The sequence below is a fragment of the Balearica regulorum genome, chromosome 1, assembly GCF_011004875.1.
Source record: "Balearica regulorum gibbericeps isolate bBalReg1 chromosome 1, bBalReg1.pri, whole genome shotgun sequence".
NCBI classification, from domain to species: Eukaryota; Metazoa; Chordata; class Aves; order Gruiformes; family Gruidae; genus Balearica; species Balearica regulorum.
In genome coordinates, this window is record NC_046184.1 from 188422523 (window position 1) to 188442511 (window position 19989).

Here is a 19989-nt window from a genome sequence, read left to right on the forward strand (position 1 = left end):
ATCTGATATGAAAATAATCTGGAGCTGAATGTCACAGAGTTGGCATCTTATTCCAACTCTATTCTGCAATCCTCACCATCAACTTTCTATGGTTGTGAAAGAACAGGTACACAAAATATACGTACAGTTGTTCAGCAAAATCTGTTTCAAAGTGATCCTGCTGCAAAAGGGTGCCAAGGGCCTGAGGGCTCTTAAGTCCTCCCTTAATCAAAGCAGGAGCTCTGACATCTGCAGTTTGGCAGGAGCTGATTCCGCTGGAGATCGGCTCTCCATTGCGAAATGTGTGGGATAACAGTGACGCTCTGTGGCCAGCCAGATAAAATGCAATTTCTGCATTTTCACAAGTTTTCTTTGCTTTTATCCATTCTACCAGACAGAAAGATAGTAAAGATCAGTTTGTAGCTTTCATTCTTGTTGATAATTTCCAGTATCTTTTCAATACATTTCCTTTATTGTTATAAAATGTCCTAAACACATAAGCTAAGACAAAAACTAAAATGATCAAACAAAACCTTGCATCCAAAACCCCTGAACCTGAGGAGAGTGAGACTCCACTGTTGCTCTGGAACTTGGGAAGTTGTACAAAGTGCATTTTCAGGTCCATGCTTACATTGTCAGTTTAATCACATTTCTTCCTGTGGAACTGGAATGAGGGAAGGCTCCTTTAGGTGGAACTGGATTTATATATTGCAAAGCAGAATTCCCTTCAGACTAATCTGGAGAGATGAGCTTTGTCAGTGTACCTCCAAGCTGTAATTTTTACTTCCCATAGAAGTAAGAGATATTACCTGTATTATATATAGTGCAGGTAGGCAGTATGATTAAGCATCGTTAGATAGCCTCTGTTGGGCTTCCTCGTGATAGCAACTGAAGGAATAGTAAAAAAAAATAGTCTTTGCTTCATAGCTTTTACATTGAGCAGATGGAGGAGCAAATACTAGGATATGTAAGAAGACAGAGTAAGAGCCTTTTTTTGGCACACATTGATATTTTTGTACATGTACCCAATTTTTTCCTCTCTTTTTTTCTTTTCAACTAGAAACATTAAGAATAATGGAAAAATTGAGATTAAGGCATTTCAAGATAGAGCTGTATTTTAACTAGTTTCTAAGGTGAAAACAGCATGTATGCAGTATGTAGCGTAGACCTAAGCTGGGATAGAGACCAACTATAAGAAGAAAAGCTAATAAATAGTCTCAGAAAAAGGAGTGATAGTGTTAGGACAGGTAAGGAAGCCAAAGTGGCTTAGTTTTTAATTGCCCTGAGAGACAAAGTGAGATGTTAGGAGTCAAGGAGGAAGAGATCTGTGAATTTAAGTCATAAGAAGAAGGACCTGGAATGAGAGTTCCAGTGGTATAGACAAAAGAGTACAGAGCATTGCCAATTTTTGTGGGAAAAAATAAAACAATTTGGGTAGCACTTGAATAAATTAGTCTACAGACTTGCATCCTGGTAAAACTCTAAACAGCTTTGGAAATTATAAATTCAGAGATTGGAGTAACAGTATTTATGAAAAATATTCTACAGTTGTATACAAAAGACGTAGTAGTTAAAACAGAAATCAAAGCAAGGTAACTACTTTTCCTTTCCACAGCAGCTGTTGCAACACCTGCCAGCTAAGGGATGAGAACATGACAGAAGAGTCTTTGCTTTGTGCCATATTCCTCCACATCTACCTCGTTGTCAGGGTGCAACGAGGGCTCCCAGCGGGGTGTCAGGGCAGTGTCTGGCAGCCAGGACCTGTCCCTCTGGCCCCAGCCAGGGAGCAGGCAGGCTGGGGGGCATGCAGGGACAGCCCCAGCCCTGGGCATCAGGCACCTCCCTGAGAAAGAGGATGGGCTGAGATCCTCAGGGCCCTCACATCTTCTCAACAACTTTCTGTTCCAGCTGTATGAGGCATACAGAAATTGAACAACAGGGAAATGTTCACTAAACACCACCAAAAAAAGCATCAAACCTTTCCCAGATACCCATAAACCATGTCTTTTCAGGAGTGCTGAGGACAAATAAGTCAATTCTGTGTCAAGGTTGACCCTGCTTTAGTCATGATGAGGAGAACATTGCTCATAGAAGTTCAAATGGAGACTCTATTTGAATCTGTCCTGGGCACTCTTGACATTTCCAGGTATGATGACCATTGTGTCCGTTCAACCTGCTGTGAACACTGAGCCTAACCACAGAAGGAGCTGAGCTTCTGTTGTGGCACTGAACTCATCACAAGCAGGAGGCTGCTGGAGGCCGTAGCCATGTGTAGGGAAGGTTTTTGACTGAGATTTCCCATCCTGTAGTTGTCAAATCCAAACCTGTGACATGAGGGGAAACTTGTGTAGTTGTTCTGCAAGGTAGAGCTCAGAAGCAAGCTCTTTTCCTCAGAGCTTAGCCATGACCAGTTTGGTCTTCCTGGCAAAACACCTTTAGGCAACTGGCAGGCACCACAAGCTGTATTTTTTCTTCTGCAGTTTGTCTGTCTCACTGACAGCAGGGTGCTCTGAAATGGAAAACAAACAAATGTCCAGCCCCTTTCACAGTATCCAACTGTATTGAGCAGGACCTCACACCTGTGGGCATGTTTGTGTCCTAGTGGTTGCTGTCCTTCAACGCAGGGGTCACAGCAGGCCAGACAGATGGGGACTAAGAAGAAACAAGGACCAAGCTTTCTCCTTTGAAAACTGTGACATGGCATCAGTGAGGACATAGTAGGTAACTTTTTGTGCTCTCCAGCTGGAGTCATACATTTCTGGGCAGAGTTAACTGTGATAAGGCAAGTGCAAAGCCAATGGCATATCCACTACAAGTAATGCTACCAAAAAACATTTTCCTTCATGAAATGTTTGTCCCAAGAAGCAGAGGCAAAACAGAGACCATGGGATGAGCTGGTCTGAGAGAACAACATCCTATTTCCAATCCCACCAGGAATGCCCTGGAGGTACCAGCACCTCTCTCAGAGTGTTAAGTACCTGAAGGGCAGGTACTTAACATCCACTGTGTGTTTTGTTGTGTGAGTCTTGTCACTCTGATCTTTTGGCAGTCAGTCAACAACTTTGAGCAATCACATAGTCAAGAGACATCACCACAGGTAGGTTTTTCTAAGGCACACCAAAGCCTGTGGCTGTATTGTGTAGCTTTCAGAGTATGCTAAGCCAGCTTTCAAGCCTCTGGGACTCCATCTCAGGAGGAAGCAGCTTGCCTTCAGCTGCTTGGCTCTCACAGCTGCCCATCGGCCCTGATGGGACAGGCAGCGTCCCAGCCACTTGCCAAGAAAACCAGCATTAGTCTGTTAGCAGGAGAGCACTGGGGAAGAGCATGAAGTGAGTTTCCCATGGGCACACCAGAAATCAGGGGCAGGACAAGAGGAACGGACCAGGATACAGAAAAGAAAAAAGTCAAACTTCCCTAAGCCTGAACCATCGCATTTGGCTTTGTTGTGGCTTTAGCTTGGGGTCCCAGCTAGATCAAACCCACCAGTCCCCTGCAGCTCTGCAAGGAAACACAAGTGAGTCTGGATGGGGAGGTCCAGTCTGCCTTCACTGGGCTGGGATTTACTTGTTGCTCCAAGCAGATGCCATTGGGCATCCTTACTGTAAGGACCAGACCTACTCCAGTTAATCTTGGCGCTGCTGAGGGTTCCGTCCCCCAGAGCTGCCTTCCAAAGAGGTGACATGGGCTGGACCAAACCCCTACCCCAGCTCCTTCCACCACCAGGCAGGGACATGCCCTCCAGGTCGTGCCTGTCGGAGGGGTGTGCTGGGGGGAAAGCACGTGTCTCCTGAGCTCCACAGCATCGCTGCTGGGGACATTGCCTGGGGACACTGCAGGGACACCCCAGGGAGGCTGGTTAGGGCCAGTGAGGCCCCTCAATGCCCTTGGCACCCTGACACTCACGTGGATATTGTGAATATTATTTGGGTGAGATTTGTGAGGTCGTTTAGAAATGACCCACATTATACCCATATTTTCTACATATTATCTAAAAAGAAATTCAGTTTTGGATGAAAATCTATTTATGATGAAAAACTATTCATACTTTTAGTGAAAGTAATCTTCTGATTTTGGTGGAAAGGGGGACTAAGCTTTCATGTGCCTCTAATTACCTCTTTGATGCAAAGGTCACTGCACGTCTTTCTTACAGAAGAGACAGAGCAGCAGTGGCTGCGCAGTGCCTGTGAGGCCGTTAATGGGAAATGTTTTGTACTAATAAAAGGGAAAAGTCAACGTGCAGTTTGCCTGGAAGTTTCTGCCTTGCTTTTCAGGACACTTCTGGTAGTTTGGTAATGTGTAATAAGGGGCACTGCCTCCTCGAGAAGCATTTCTGGTGGACTCAGCCGCACCTTTGCTACATGATTAACACTGTTTTCCAGTGAATTGGTTAGAATTGGAGCCACCTGCTTCAGAACTCACCCTGTTTTGGTGTATGGCATCACAGCCATGAAGACTATCTTGACAGCCATGAGCATCGTGGTCTAACCCTGAGATGACATGGTCTCCCTAGGGAACCGTCAACTATCAGCTTGTTCTCCAAAGCCTATGTCTCACATCTCAAGTCACAGAATCATGGAATTGTAGAATGGTTTGGCTTGGAAGGGACCTTTAAAGATCATCTAGTTCCAACGCCTCTGCCGTGGGCAGGGACATTGTGTTGGTTTTGCGTGGCAAGGTTTTGGTAGCGGGGGGGCTACAGGGGTGGCTTCTGTGAGAAGCTGCTAGAAGCTTCCCCTGTGTCTGATAGAGCCAATGCCAGCCGGCTCCAAGACGGACCCGCCGCTGGCCAAGGCCAAGCCAATCAGCGCCTCTGTGATAACATATTTAAGAAAGAGAAAAAAACCAGTTAGAGAGCGCTTTTGCAGCCAGAGGGAGGAGTGAGAAGATGTAAGAACATCTGCAGACACCAAGGTCAGTGCAGAAGGAGGGGCAGGAGGTGCTCCAGGCGCCGGAGCAAGATTCCCCTGCAGCCTGTGGTGAAGACCATGGTGAAGCAGGCTGTCCCCCTGCAGCCCATGGAGGAAGGATGAGGGGGTGTAGCGATTCCACCTGCAGCCCGTGGAGGACCCCACGCCAGAGCAGGTAGAGACACCTCAAGGAGGCTGTGGCCCCGTGGGAAGCCCACGCTGGAGCAGGCTCCTGGCAGGACCTGTGGATCCGTGGAGAGAGGAGCCCACACCAGAGCAGGTTTGCTGGCAGGACTTGTGACCCCGTGGGGGACCCACGCTGGAGCAGTTTGCTCCTGAAGGTCTGCACCCCGTGGAGGAGACTCACGTTGGAGAAGGTCGTGAAGGACTGACTCCCGTGAGAGGGACTCCACGCTGGAGCAGGGAAACGATGAGAGGAGTCCTCCCCCTGAGGATGAAGAAGCGGCAGAAACACCGTGTGATGAACTGACCGTAACCCCCACTCCCCGTCCCTCTGTGCCACTGAGGGGGGGCGGAGGTTGAAGCCGGGAGTGAAGTTGAGCCCGGGAAGATGGGAGGGGTGGGGGGAGGTGTTTTAAGATTCGGTTTTATTTCTCATTCCTCTACTGTGTTTTGCTTAGTAATAAATAAGATGAATTCCCTCTCTAAGTTCCATCTGTTTTGCTCGTGATGATAATTAGAGAATGATCTCTCCCTGTCCTTATCTCGACCTGTAAGGTTTTTTTAGTTATACCTTTTCTCCCCTGTCTAGTGAAGGAGGGGAGTGATAAAGCGGCTCTGGTGGGCACCTGGCCCCCAGCCAGGGTCGACCCACCACAGACATCTTTCAATCAAGTTGCTCAAAGCCCCATCCGACCTGACCTTGAACACTTCCAATGATTGGGCATCCATAACTTCTCTGGGCAACCTGTGCCTGTGTCTCACCATCCATATTGTAAACAATTTCCTCCTTATGTCCAATCTAAATCTGCCCTCTTTCAGTTTAAAGGGTCTTTCTTCCTCCTATCTGCACCCCATGGAGTGAGGGCAAAATGCTTTGATAGTGAACATTGTGGTTGGGACAAAATTCCAGTTACTGGAATATTTAGGGCATGGGGAGGAGGAGGGATTCTCTCCTATAGTACTATTCCTGATTATTGCTCTTTGTGATGAATGTCTAGGAAACAAGGGAATGCATTCTTAACAAACAGCGAGCAAATAAATTGACTGAAATTCTATGACATTATAAATGGAATTAGCGACCATTGGCTTTGCTCCTGTGAATTTGGAGACGTGAAACACGAGGCAAGAACATTTGTTCTGCCCATGTAAGATGTAGCTGGGGTAGGGGCTGTCCTCGTCTCTGAGCACAATTTCTGAATTATTTAGCATACGGCCTTTCTGCTCTGGCAATAGACTCATTCAGCTCATCTCATCTGCTTTTACTTTCTTTTCTTTCATTCTTTCTTAAACAGACTTGCAGTTGCTCCCATATATTATTTATTGGACATACTATGCTTTTATAACATAGCTGTGGGTGGAACTGAGACTGTAGGCACAGTTTGCACACCATATTTGGAATAATTGCCAGGAAGAAAGAAAATAGGTTGCAGTTCAATGTGTGGGGTATGAGAATGTAAAAAAATAAAGAATATAGAGTTGCCTCTATTTGCCCATGAATTACTCTATTCTGTGCCTTAGAAAACCTGAAAGTAATCTTCAATAAAACTGTACCCTAGTTGCATTCTTTATTCTGGCTTTATTTGTTCTTTTTCTTTTTTTCTTTTTTTTTTTTTTTTCTTTTTACAGAAGCAGCCTACTTCTGTAGCATGTTAGAGATGGATACAATAAAGACTCCATCACATCATATTTCAAATACTCAGTTATTCACTGGATGGTAGAATGTCCACCCTTGCTTCCTGTATCTATATTTTAGTTTACTTAAAAGAAATTTCAGTGGTATGAATGTCCGGTCAGGTGAAACAGATGTGTACCACAGCCTCCTGTCAAGCCTCAGAGAAGACGAGCAGTAGCAAAGGCAGGAGAAACATGGAAAGATTGAGAGACAATTCACTCAACCTACTGGTACGTCCAAAAATACCAACTGTGTTGATCTTACAGTACAACGCAATATGAGGAGGAAGGTTTTCCCAAAATGGAGAACAAGCAGATTAAGGAGTCAGACAACAATTGAATTTATTTTGTAAAATGAAGAACTCAGACAGATGGGTAACCCTCGCGTAGCAGCATGCACTGCAGAGTGTGCAAACAGTTCCTGAAGGATCGGGATCTGCTGCATATCGTAGTTCTCTTTTATTTTTATTCCCATTTAGAGAACTTCCTGCCCTTTTTCCATTTATAGACTGGTTTCACAGATGAACATATACTGCGTGATTTATCACATGCCTGGTGGTGTGTTTATAGTTAGATTTACTCTGCCACAACTGCTGTAAATAAGCATTAGCTTTTGAATTAACCTAAAGCCTGACCATAGCAATACATCGTACATATCCACAAGCTGCACAAAGCTCATGGAGGCGCTTGATACCAACCAGCAATGTGGGTTAACTACGGGAGAGGCATGTGTCACAGAAATACCTTGCAAAACATGGTCTGTAGGACCCCTTGCAATCCCATGCAGCCTATCTGGTCTGGACTCCGTGTTTTGTTTTGTTTCTCATTCATCTTCCTTTCTTTAAAAGATGGAAAACTGATACATCTTGCCTGCAGGGTAAGAAATATGTTTCTGGTTGCCACCAGTGACCTGCTCACTGACCAGACAGTCCCTTCCACACGCTGAACTTCATCCCCAGCAACGGTGGCTTGCGACATGGAGGCATCATGCAGAGATCATCACTGGGGAAACTACATCTCCCACGGACACGTGGAAGTCCCCCGCAGTCCCAGGGAAGCGCAGATGAATCACATTTCCTTCTTCATCTTCAAACAAAGGTGTCTGGAGAGCAGCTCTGTGTTAACTCTGCGATGTGAGATTTACAGCCGCTTTCAGCTCTGCATGCCTCTGAGCAGTCTCTTAGGAGCAAAACTCAACCAGTAAAGAAGGTAAATACCAGCTTTGCTGGGCCTCTGCCTGGCTGCCATCAGCTGCTCTTGCACAAGCGACTCTGGGAGCTGTTTCAGCAGCACATTTTTGCCTCTGGCGTGTAAAGTTCAAGTGGTGCTGTCTTGTTAAACAATTTTTCCTTCTTTTAAGGGATTTTTTTTACCCCTTCAGCCACAGAGGACTGACTTTGCTTCACTTACAGAAGTTAAAATGTAGTAAATACCTTGATGTAAAGAATTTTATAGATTTTTCACCCCAGGCAAGGTGTTTTGACTGGTCGTATTTCAATGAGACATTAAAAAAAAACCACGCTTGTGTGCATTTTTTTTAAATTGCTGTTCTTACCGCCTGCGCAACAGGTAGTGAAAGCTGATGCTACAGAGATTGGTTTTGTACTTTCTACTGTAAGACTGGCAGAAAAAATGCCAGTTGTCTTGTTGCTCATGTTTAAATCCACACCCTTGAGCTGTGATTCAGCAAATTCCCAGAGTAACTCTGGTCTGAAACCCAGGTTCCTCCTTGTCCTGTCCTGCCGGGGGTGGATTTCCCCTAGAGAAGCCAATGAACAAAAGCTCATTTATTTCTATATGCAATGAGGAGGAAACTTGCTCCATCATCTCCCCACCTCTTCCTGCAAAATGTTGGCTCTGCTTTGCACCGATCACTTTAGGTCGCGAATGAAAATGGAAGTTAGCGGCGGCGGAGCTGGGATATAGAAATTGTAGTTTCCAACGGCGCTCCTTGGCTCTGCTCCACACTTCATAAATAATATCTCTCACCTCATTTTAGCTACGAAGAGAAGCAAAAGCAAGCTGCCTGTGTCTTTCTTCAGCAAACCTAAGGGGCTCTCTTGGAGAGGCAGAACTGAGCACTCTGTTATTAACAGACATTATTGAGGAAATACGCTTGCTTTCTTTTTTTTGGCTGCAATATTTTTGCCACGGTTTGAACAGCATCTTGATGGGGAAGCTGATCTCCAAAGGCCAGCGCAAAAGAGATGCTCGAGTTGTCATGCTGGGGCTTGACTTCGCTGGCAAATCCACGCTTCTGTACAAACTGAAGAGTGGCCAGGCTGTGGAGACCTGCCCAACGGTGGGCTTCAACGTGGAGTCTCTGCAAACTCCCTGTCGCGTATCCTTCACTCTCTGGGACGTCGGCGGACAAGGCAGCCTGCGGGCAAGCTGGCCTGACTACCTGGAGGACACCAATACCCTCATCTTTGTGCTCGACAGCACAGACACGGCCCGGCTGCCTGAAGCAGCAGCGGCACTGGAGGAAGCGCTGAGCCACCCCAGCATGGCTGGTGTCCCCGTCCTCCTCCTGGCCAACAAGCAGGAGGTGCCGGGAGCTCTGGCTCCCGCCGAGCTTGGGGAGAGGCTGCAGCAGGGGAGGCTGTTGGGGCACCGCTGGGTGCTCCGGGGGTGCAGTGCCCACACTGGACAGGGTCTGCAGGAAGCCCTGACCGTCCTGGGAGAGCTGCTGCGGGGTCCGGAGCAGAGGTCCCCATCCCAAGAGCAGCCCCTCACAGGGCCGGCGGGGAGGAGGCAAGCCCCAGGGCAAACCTGAACCTTGAACGGACCCTTCCCACTCGCTGCCCGCAGGTTTGCCACAGAGGATCCCAGCCTCCAGGTGCCCCCTAAAATGAGCAGACCTGCGGCAGGCACATGCCACACTGAAAACCACCCAGCTGCTTGCCACTGAAACTCACCAGGAGGACCTCAGAGTAAAACTCCCATCATGGAGCATTTTTGGCTCCATCTCTTAGACTCTCACCAATGGCCACAGCTTGTCCGGCAGTCACCAGGCTCTGCTCATCCCTTGTGTGTGTGTCCAGTGCTTCAGCAGGGATGCTTTTTGCTGGGAAGTATAAATTATACCGGAGATACGCACAAGGGACAGAGCGGCTTATTTTCTTTCTGCAGCTCCCAGCTCCAATGCAGCTATCCTGATGGGGTGATCCCCATGGAGGGGGGGGTGTTGAATGTGCCCCATGCTACTTCTCACTCAGCTTGAATCACACGTTCATCAGCTGGAAAAGCAGCAGCTGCTACAATGGCTGAACTGGAGCAGTTCAGTTCGCATTGAGGAGTTCAAACAGCCAACAGCTAACTGGTTTTAATGCAGCGTCTACAGGTATAATCTTTGAACCATGGACATGAGTCAGGATTGAATGTTGTAATGTGGTTCAAGGATGTCTATATATTAATTTCTGCATTTCTGGTTTTGGGCTTTTCTTTTCCAGTTGTTATTTTTATCAAATACTGGTTTCATGAAAATGGTACCTCATTTTCCTTGGATTATATTTAAATATAAGGAAATCAAATCTGACTTCTAGATGCTTGGAAGCACGTCTCCATGGCCAGTCAACCTCTAAATATCCTCATGGTGGGTTGAACAGCCAAGATGAAGCCCTGTCTCTCAGACTTTTTGAAACTGGATGAGACCACTCTACAGGTGACGATTGGTAACCATGGGCACCTACGGGCACAGGCAGGTTGGTAACCAAAGGGCTCTCCACACTCAGCTGCATCTGGGGCAGCTGAAATGACCCAGCAGCTCACGACGGAGCTGGGTCCCCTGTTGCAGCGATGGTCTTTGTCCGATCCTGCTGAACCTACTGTTGGAGAGACCTATAAAATGTGTGCCTGAGGGCTTCCTGTACCCAAAATTCTGTTATTCAGGGTTAAAATTAAGAAATTTCATAGCAGTCCCTACTTTATTATGAAATGAATGAAAGTGGTGGGAGAAGGGAAGAGAAAGGACACAAAATTTTCAGGCAGCAGCAGTCAGCTCTTTCAAGAAAGAACTTAATCAACTTAGAAACATGAAGGGGAAATACACAGCAAAATCCTATTCTGTTCATACCAAAGCATTTACAGTTGTTAAGGAATTAATCATCCAGCTGTTACTGGTGCTGTTACTAGCCTCATTTCATAGAAGGCAGCAGCTGGAAAACAAGGCTTAAGCAGTCATGAAGAAACAGAATATGACATTTATAGGAAGGTCTCAATAAAAGAAATCCTTCCTAGTGGAAAAAGTCACATTTTTTAGCTGCGTTAAAGTATAACAACTATTATACGCTATAAAATAGTACTCCAGTGTTGATCTGGCCTAAGTAGACTTAAACAGCACTGAATCGTATAATGAATTAGATGACGAAGCTGTGTGTATGTTAAGGAGGACAAAATCACGTCTTTAAATCTTTGCAGTTAATGTAAGCAGGCTGATCTGCCTTTGGCTTGTTGTAGGTGATCACTGTTTGCTTCTAACACACAAGTCTCCAATGCACGTTGGTGTTGGGTATGTGACTGTCAGAGGTGGACCAAGCAGTTTCTGTGAGACAGCACGCATGCTGGTACCTAGACCGAGACGAATCAAGTCAGGTCATCTATGCAACCCACTCACTGGTACATGAAAAAGCCACGTCTTCTCAGGGGCCCATCCAGCTGTTTTGAACACCAGTCCTAGAGTCATCACGCAAAAGACTCTGTGTCGTATTGCTGTGCCAAAAAAAAAAAAAAAATCTCATTATTGAGTTCACTGGTGTTTTGGTCTTGCATCTCAGGGTTCAAAGCTGAGTATTGTGCATTAGAGTGGGGGATCAGCAATAGTTTAAACTCAACACAGACTGAAAGGTTGTCCTGAAGATATTTTACTCTTATTTGGCTCTTAATGTGTGCATTTGACTCTACAGGATTGTCTGCTGGTGGTTAAAAGAGGCACTGAAGCCTTCCCATTCCTCCATGAGTGTTTTTTAAGGCCTTTAAAGAGAAAAAGTAGGCTCCTCTGGCAGCAAATAGAGGTGACCACCAGCCTTTGTGTTGTTTTTAACCCAGCAAGCAGCTAAGACAACCACACAGCTGTTTACTCACTCGCCCTCCCATAGTGGAATGGGGAAGAGATTTGAAAAGTAAAAGGTAAAACTTGTGGGTTGAGATAAAGACAGTTTAATAGGACAGAAAAAGGAAGAGAATAATAATAATGACGATAAAAAAATACACAAAACAAGTGATGCACAGCACAATTGCTCACCAACCAAAGCTGATGCTCAGCTAGTTCCTCAGCCGCGCCACCTCCCAGCCAGCCTCCAGTTATATACGGAGCATGACGTCATATGGTATGGAATATCCCCTGTGTCACCTCCCAGCTTCTTGGCCCCCCCCGCCTTCTCGTTGGCAGGGCAGTGTGAGAAGCTGAAAAGTCCTTGACTGCTTGGCAACAACTGAAACATCAGCGTGTTATCAACATTATTCTCATCCTAAATCCAAACCACAGCACTATACCAGCTGCTAGGATGGAAATTAACTCTATCCTTGCTGAAACCAGGACACTTTGGTAGACATCACCAATTAAAAGTTAAAATAGTGAGGTAGGAGGTGGGGAAGAAGGAGTTGTTCTTGGCAGTAGGAACCCTGAATGTCTGATGAAGCAACATCCCAGTTACTGAAAGTGTTCTCACTTCCCCTGAAGCAGTAATTTGGCAAAAATACCCCATCTCATGGGGCATCATGTGATTTACCATCCTTGTTTTCTGGAATAAGGCTTTTCTAGATGCTCAGTCACATTACTCAGCTCATTTATGCCATTGTTAGAGACTGTCAAAACGATGCTGGGTCATAATGTTTGAAACAGCAACACACAGTTTACTTCTAATTATTTTCTCTTTTCTCCTGGATTGGAAAATGTGTTAAAACAAGTCAATCTAATGAGCCCTGCACTGCTCTAATCAAATGCTTGCAGGACGCTCACCCAGCGACACCTCAATGCTTCAGTGTCAAAACTGTCTGGTTCAAAGGGAGCAGCATGGAGGTTTGCAGGAAGAAGCCAGCTCTAAGGAGGGAAGTTTGTTGCCTTTTTTTCTTGGTAATTCTGCAGGAGAGCTGCTGCCATGTGGAGCGGTATTAACCCCTTAAACATCCGCACTTTACAGACTCCTGCCAGGAGGGCACCCTCGAATTTATGGTTTCCATCTTCCTGGGTGTGTGATAGGTGTCACAGACTCTGTGCTGATTTCTGAAATAACACAGCTTCTCTTTTAGTAGAAGGCAAAAGAAAAATCCTTAGGACACTTTATTGTTTCAGGTTCCTCACAAATTTGGAGTATTCTTTGGGTTATTGGCCCCAGAGCCCACTCTGGTTGCTCAAGATTCTTTTTTTAGCAGCTTTTCTGGTTGCTAAGTCCATCCACTTGCTTTCCCTGACACTGGCTGTCTCAAAGCCAAAAGGAGATGTTTGGAACAGCAGGCTGTTTCTCTTTTATTTCCTTCTTGGTTTTTTTTTCAGCAACAAGTATTTATTTCGCTCTCTTTATAAAGGAGATGTATTGCTTGGGAATAGTTTCACTGCTGTTCTTTTCCCCTATCACCTTTGTTATAACTTCCATCCCAGCTCCAGACTCTGCTAGTAGCTTCCTACAATTTCATCAGCTCTCTTTAACTGACCTGGTCAGTATTTAGTTGTTATTGTGCTCTGCTTTTCTGTGAATCTGGTGGTTATGAGCTACATGTATTGGCGAAAGTGGCTGACTCATAGGATAGCAAGGTTTAGAAAGGACATCTGGTCTGACACCTTGCTTAGATCAGGTCACTCAAGGCCTGGTGCAGCAGTTTTGAATGTCTCCAAGATGGAGGTTCAACAACCCAACACCTTTAGAGGCACTCTGGTATGTATTAACCTTTACAGTAACATAAACAGAATCCATAATTGTGCATTAATCTTCCCAGTCACCACTGCACTGAGAAAAGCCATACTGGTAAGTATGTGCCCTTGCTGGGAGCTGTCAGAGCAGCCTCCTTGCTCAGGACCATCAGCTCCTCCAGCCCTGGGACCTCCCACTCCTTCTCTGCTTTGCGGGGATCACTGCAGCAGGAGCTGCCTCTTTTGAGGACACCGAGGCACTTCGGTCATCTTTCACACTGTTTATGAAAGAACACAGCTAATTACTCACTGATTTACTAATCTTTCTTGTGGGGCTGGTTTTTAAAGTAGCTTCAACAAACCCTTTTCATGACCATGAACCCAGCGCAGATTTATTTTTTAATTTCTGACAAGGAGCTTTCCATCTGCCCCCAGAGAGACGGAAAGCAGTGAGCTGGAAACCAGTACAGGAAGGATGTATCACTTTTTCCTCTTCAGCAGCACAGGAAAGACCATTCACCTTTTTCCTGGTCTCTTCAGAACTTCCATATTTTGGCCAATCCATGACAAAAACAGTTTCTATTTGTGCCTTAGCTGATTTCTGCTCTTGGCACAGTTTCTTGGTTTTCAGATGGACCTGCATTTGCCCCACAGTTACTGCTGGAGCTTCTCTGATGGGTTTCACCATGGTCTTGCTGAAGGGCCTGAGATCAGAGGGGAACCAGGCGATCCCAGGGCTGGAAGGCGAGGACATGAACAGTTGCCAATGAACTATTTAAAGAGGGAAGAGGCAGCTACGGGGCGCGTGAGAGGGAGTTCTGACCGGTTGTAACACTGGGAGAAGTCATAGGACAGCAGCCAGAGAACTGGGAAAGGCCTGGGGGGAAAACATTCAATAACAATTTTTAAAAAAGCTAAGAAGAGCTTTCAAACATGAAAAAAAAGATTGCAAAAAACCCCCTTTTGTTAGGAGACAGGCTGCATAATGCCGCAGAATGTCTTAATTATCGCTTTAATACACCTAACGGCTGTAAATTAATTTCTTCCTCTTAAGGAAACCCTGAAATACCACCTACAAAGATTCACTACGTGTAACTCACCAAGAAAAAACAAGGAGTAAAACCATCTGTGACATCACCTCTTAAAAAAAAAATGAATACCCTTGCTAAATGGTATTAAAACCCAGTCATGCAACTCTGACTAAGACAAATGACAAACTACAGTCCAAGACATTACAGCCTTCAAAGGGTTAATTAACTGGCCTTCATCTAAACTTTCCGATACTGGATTTTTTCCGTGATGTATTTGTTTGAGTCGCAGCCCTGAGCTTGCCATCTGGATAGCGTTAAAAACACCAGGTGAAGGCTGGCATTTGGGTTAGGACCTCAGCGATGGATCCATGGTTGGGAGAGCGTCATCCTCCCACCTCGTACTTCACAAAATGCAGTTTGTATAAAATTCCTGCAAAAAGGAAAGAAAAAAAAAAAAAACCAAATTAGATAACTGCTGTGAAAGGCGATGCCGACCCGGACCCAGCAAGCGCGTCCCCCTCTGCCCGTGCCCCTGCCTCCCTCTCTGTGGTCGGACCAGAAGTGTAAACCTCTGCTCCGACCCAATCCCACACCCATTACCTCCAAAGCTCTAATGCTTTAAATCAGTCCGGCACCATCAACGTCTTGTCTGCCAATTACTGGGAGAAACAATCTCACTGGAACTCCCAGAGCTGATGAACTGTTCTTAAATTCTCCCTTAGCCTTCAGACTTTTATTAATTGTTTTTTTGGCCTGTGCTGGCTAACCACATTTGGATGTGGCAACGAGGATTTTTTCAACAGGCCACAACTGCTCACACAAACAAAAAGCGCTTGGCCATCAGCAGCTCTGCAGTAATGCTCCACTTTGCCTTGGACGTCGGAGCAACATTTGCTTTTTAACCAAACCATGGTGGGGTTACGAAGCCACCGGTTTCTGCAGCGAGAGGACAAACTCACACGAGCCCACGTGAGGTTTGATAATGGAGGGAAAGGACTTTGGAAAGACCAAACTGGAGGTTTCCTCGGGAAGAAAAATACCAGCTGAGAGCAGAGCTGGGACCCTCATTTCCCTGGGGCTGAACAATGAGGCGAGGGTCTGTTCTGCTCATAAAGACATGCGCTTTACACCTCATTATTTTCTGGCTTTGGACAGCACTTAACAGTAGTCCTTTTCTTTGATAATAGTGTAAATGAAGACCGACGCTAAAAGTCCATTCCCCAACACAGGCAGTATTTCCAGAGACCCAAGGTTTGGGTCAGAAGAGGGCTGGAGCAGGAGTGCCGCACCGCACCAGTTGTAAGCTGTCTGCACAGCGTGCCTCAGGGCTGAGCTTTCACAAGGATGGAGAAGCAGATTCCCCCTGTTCCTGGGGGAAGGTGAATATGGAGGCAAAATATGACAGACCATTCCCGAGGATGCCCCATTTCTGCAAGATGGGATGGGACTGTCGCCAGCAAAGCAAGGGAAGCTCAAAAAGGAAGAGCAGGTTTGGAGCTGCAATCACAGGAAAGTGGTCCTGAGCCTCCAGAGCTGCCCTGGGAGGGATGAGGACAACATCCTCCATGCCTCCGAGAAAAAAGCAGCTCTTCAAAGACAGTGTGTGGGAATAACAGGGATGGTGGGGGACATGCCCTGGTGGAGGTGGCCGCAGGCAACCCCAGGGCTTTGGGTGACATGGGCACCACGGCACACCAGGAAGGTGCTGGTTTGGCCTCTTGGTTCCCTCTGGGCTTTCTCCCTTAGAGAGACATTTATTCTCCCGTATTTTCTCCCAGGGAAGAAGCACTTGTGACTTGCTTCAAGCAGATGCCACTCTGTCTTTGATAAAGAAAACAGCCTCAACATTTTTGTTGTTCTTTTCTGCACCTTATCTTCATCCCACATAAAAAAATCACTCACATTGGCATCTCTTTCCCCAGCACCGTCAGCAGAGGTAACAAATGACCTTGTTGTTCCCTCCCTTTGCAGACCTGAAGACCCCATTAGCTGCCTCCACCATTGCATGGGAGCTCATGTGCCGCTGCCGACAGGAAAGCACTAATGCAGGAAAACTACAGGACAACAGGACCTTTGCGAAATATGGTGGGTGCCCTGGCAAGCATTAACTCTCTGGGAAAGATCAGGGCCTGAGCCAGAGAGAGAAGCCGAAAATGCCACAGACGGGCTTACGGCAGGCTGTGCCTTATTGCATCCTCAGGGCTGGCCCCGGCTCACCCTGCTTTTGCCAGTGACTTGGATCAAGTCCGGAGGAGGGCCACGAAGCTGATCAGAGGGCTGGCGCACCTCTCCTATGAGAACAGGCTGAGAGAGTTGGGGCTGTTCAGCTTGGAGAAAAGAAGGCTCCGGGGAGACCTTATAGCAGCCTTCCAGTACCTGAAGGGGCCTACAGGAAAGCTGGAGAGGGACTGTTTATCAGAGAATGCAGTGACAGGACAAGGGGTCATGGGTTTAGGCTGAAGGAGGGTAGATTTAGATTAGATGTTAGAAAGAAATTCTGTACTGTGAGGCTGGTGAGGCACTGGAACGGGTTGCCCAGAGAGGTTGTGGATGCCCCATCCCTGGAAGTGTTCAAGGCCAGGTTGGATGGGGCTTTGGGTAACGTGGTCTAGTGGAGGGTGTCCCTGCCCGCAGCAGGGGGGTTGGAACTAGATGGTCTTTGAGGTCCCTTCCAACCCAAACCATTCTGTGATTCTATGATTCTATGATCTCAGCCTGCTGAGATGTGGTCCTCCAACTGCTGGTTCATGGTCACTTGTGCTCCAGCCACACAGGAGCATCTCATGGTCTCTGCTGTCTTCCTCATGGGAGATGTATCCTAATTAAATTATTTCAGTCTCATTCTGGTGCTGGAACTTAATGAAGCTTCTTGCCATGTTCTTGAAGGTGATGTGCCCCAGGAAAGAAAATAGGTGCAAGGGAAGAGCTTTTGAGAACATACTTGCTAGGAATTTCAAGACTGCATCTTGTACCCATGATGCTAGTACAAGTGCTGCACTAAAAGTCATGTCAACCTTTTAAAAAGGAAAAAAAGATAAAGTAGCAATGTAAATAGTACATCTGTAAAAAAAAACCAAAACAAATCCCTAAACCCTAAAAACCAGGGACAGTGCAGGAAATTTCAGCTGCAAAACAAAAGCTACACCCAAACCCGGCTGCCTCATTCAAGTCATCAACTACAGAGTGAAGAAAATTAAGAAATTGGTGTCAGACTGTTTGTTTTTGTCACATCCTGCCTGAATTTTGGTTTATTTATACCTAGTTTGGGCCACAGCATTGTGTATTCCCAGCACTTCACATCTCTCTATTCAGTGATTGAACCCAGCACGTTCAGTCCAAGGGAACAAGCTGCAGCCGATACTGCAGTACATGTTCCACACTGTAGCTTCAGGACAAAGATCTCCCCAGAAACAGAAACTATCAGTGCTCCATAAGAGTTTAATTTTCATCTTTAAAGGTTCAGAAGCAGTGAAATAAAAAATAAGTTTTAAAAGCTATGGTAGTTTTTCTAGAAGACTTTGTCATTCCAGGTTTGGTGATGTGTGGGTGATGCTCACCTGAGTCAGTTGCAGGAACAGCGAGCGGGAATCTCGCCGTGCCTTCACGCTGGTTTAGCATGGCAGGTTTTATGTAAGGAAGACACATTTGATTTCCGAATGAGCTGGGAGCAAAAGAATGTGGTTTTTCCCCTGCTGTCCTGTCCAAGCTCCTCGTCAGCAGCATCCTGCCTAACACCCGCTCTCCCCTGGGCAAACGCCCTCGGCAAGCAGGAGGGACTGAGAACAAGGTGCTCTTGAGCTGAGGGACCTGTCTGGGGAGAAAACTTCCAGAAAACCTTGAAGACACCAAGATTCCCACACTGCAGGAATTGCTGCAGAAGCATGCATTGATCTGTCTGCAGCCATTACTGAAACACCATGCTCAACAACTGCTGCTGCTCAGGCTGAAACGCATTTTATCTGCCACAGAGCTAATGGCGATCTCATGAAGCCCAGCAGAAGGTGCCAGATTAAAGGAATAAAGAAAGCAAGTGGGCAACACAGGGGTGCCCTGACTGCTGGTCCCACCACAGGCAGCAGAGAGGGGTGCGGGTGGCTGCTGCAGCAGTTGACAAACCTTTCCTGCCCTAAGATGTGCCAGGGGGCCCTGGTGGGCAGAGACCCCCACCTCCTGCTACCTTGCCATGCCACTGCCCACACCGACACGACACCCAAGTGTGACTTTTGGAAGCCTGCAGGAGAGGAGCAGCACTGCGAAGTGGCCGCTGCAAGAGGGGAAAAATTTAAGCTCCTTTTGCAAGAGAGATGTGAAATGCAAGAGCCAAACCAAAAAAAAGGGGGACCTCTCCATCCAACACGCCCTGCATGTTTGGAGGGGTCAAGCCTCCAGCCAGCCACCCTGCAAGGCTCTGAGGCAGCTGGGCACCTACGCTGCTGCACTACGGGCCAGGCGTGTGTCCCACGTCCCCCCACTTTCTACAAGGCTGCACAAAGCTGTCTGCTCTCCATTGAGGGCTGGGGATGAGGGACCAGGATTTCACCCACCAGGGTGGCCAGGAGGGAGCGGAGAGCAGGGGCTTGGGTCTGTGCGACCGTGCAAAGCACTTGCCTGGGAGGCAGTTTGCAGCCTGCAGAGTGATGCTCCCCTGAGCACTTTAAGCCCTTTTAGCAAATTTGGGCATTGCTCTGTGGGCACAGGATTACCAAAGGCTTGACTAGAATATACGTGACAGATCGATGATAAACTGGGGTGAGATCCCTCCCAAATATATTTTCCTGTTCTGCAACCAGCCCACAACTGCCCATTCTCTGCCCATCTCATACAGTCGGGCGCCACACTGGAGGAGTCTCTGGTCTCGTCTCCCATCACTCCGAGGAAACGCACCTTTGGACCCACGGGGCAAGAGGAGACACCAAGGAGGCATGGCCATGCCCGGGTCTGCTGGTCACTGCCCCACTCCCTCCCATGGGACTTCACTGACTTGTCCTTAAACAGGGTGGAAGATAAAGATCGTGTATTTCTCAGGCGACTCTCTCCCTATCCGTAGGAAATTTTCTAGCATCCCTCCTAGACTCCTTTGCTGACTACATTTCTTGTCTGATTCCCAGTGGGCATGGAGACCAGTCTATTCCTTTCAGCTTTGCAGCCGCTTTTTATATTTAAAACATTAAGCCTCCCCTCAGCATTTTCTTCTGACATTATGCTTAAGGAGTCTTTATACTCTGAGTTTAGGTAGAAGGTGGGGTCTAGGCTAGGACACGGTTCTTGTGGGAGTTTGCTCCAACCTCTTCAACCAGCTGATGGGAAAGATGCTTTCCAGCAGAGCTGGCAGTGCTGGAAAGCTGGAGATGTCCTCCAGAAGTTGTGTTGA

At 46.9% G+C, this 19989-nt stretch overlaps 1 protein-coding gene across 1 annotated transcript; it reads left to right on the forward strand.

The window, feature by feature from the left end:
• The first annotated feature begins 8743 nt into the window (after positions 1–8743).
• ARL11 (ARF like GTPase 11) lies at positions 8744–9657 on the forward strand. The gene has a single exon (XM_010302716.2). The coding sequence runs from the start codon at positions 8911–8913 to the stop codon at positions 9514–9516; it is 606 nt and encodes a 201-aa protein (XP_010301018.2). The 5' UTR covers positions 8744–8910; the 3' UTR covers positions 9517–9657.
• The last annotated feature ends 10332 nt before the right edge of the window (positions 9658–19989 follow it).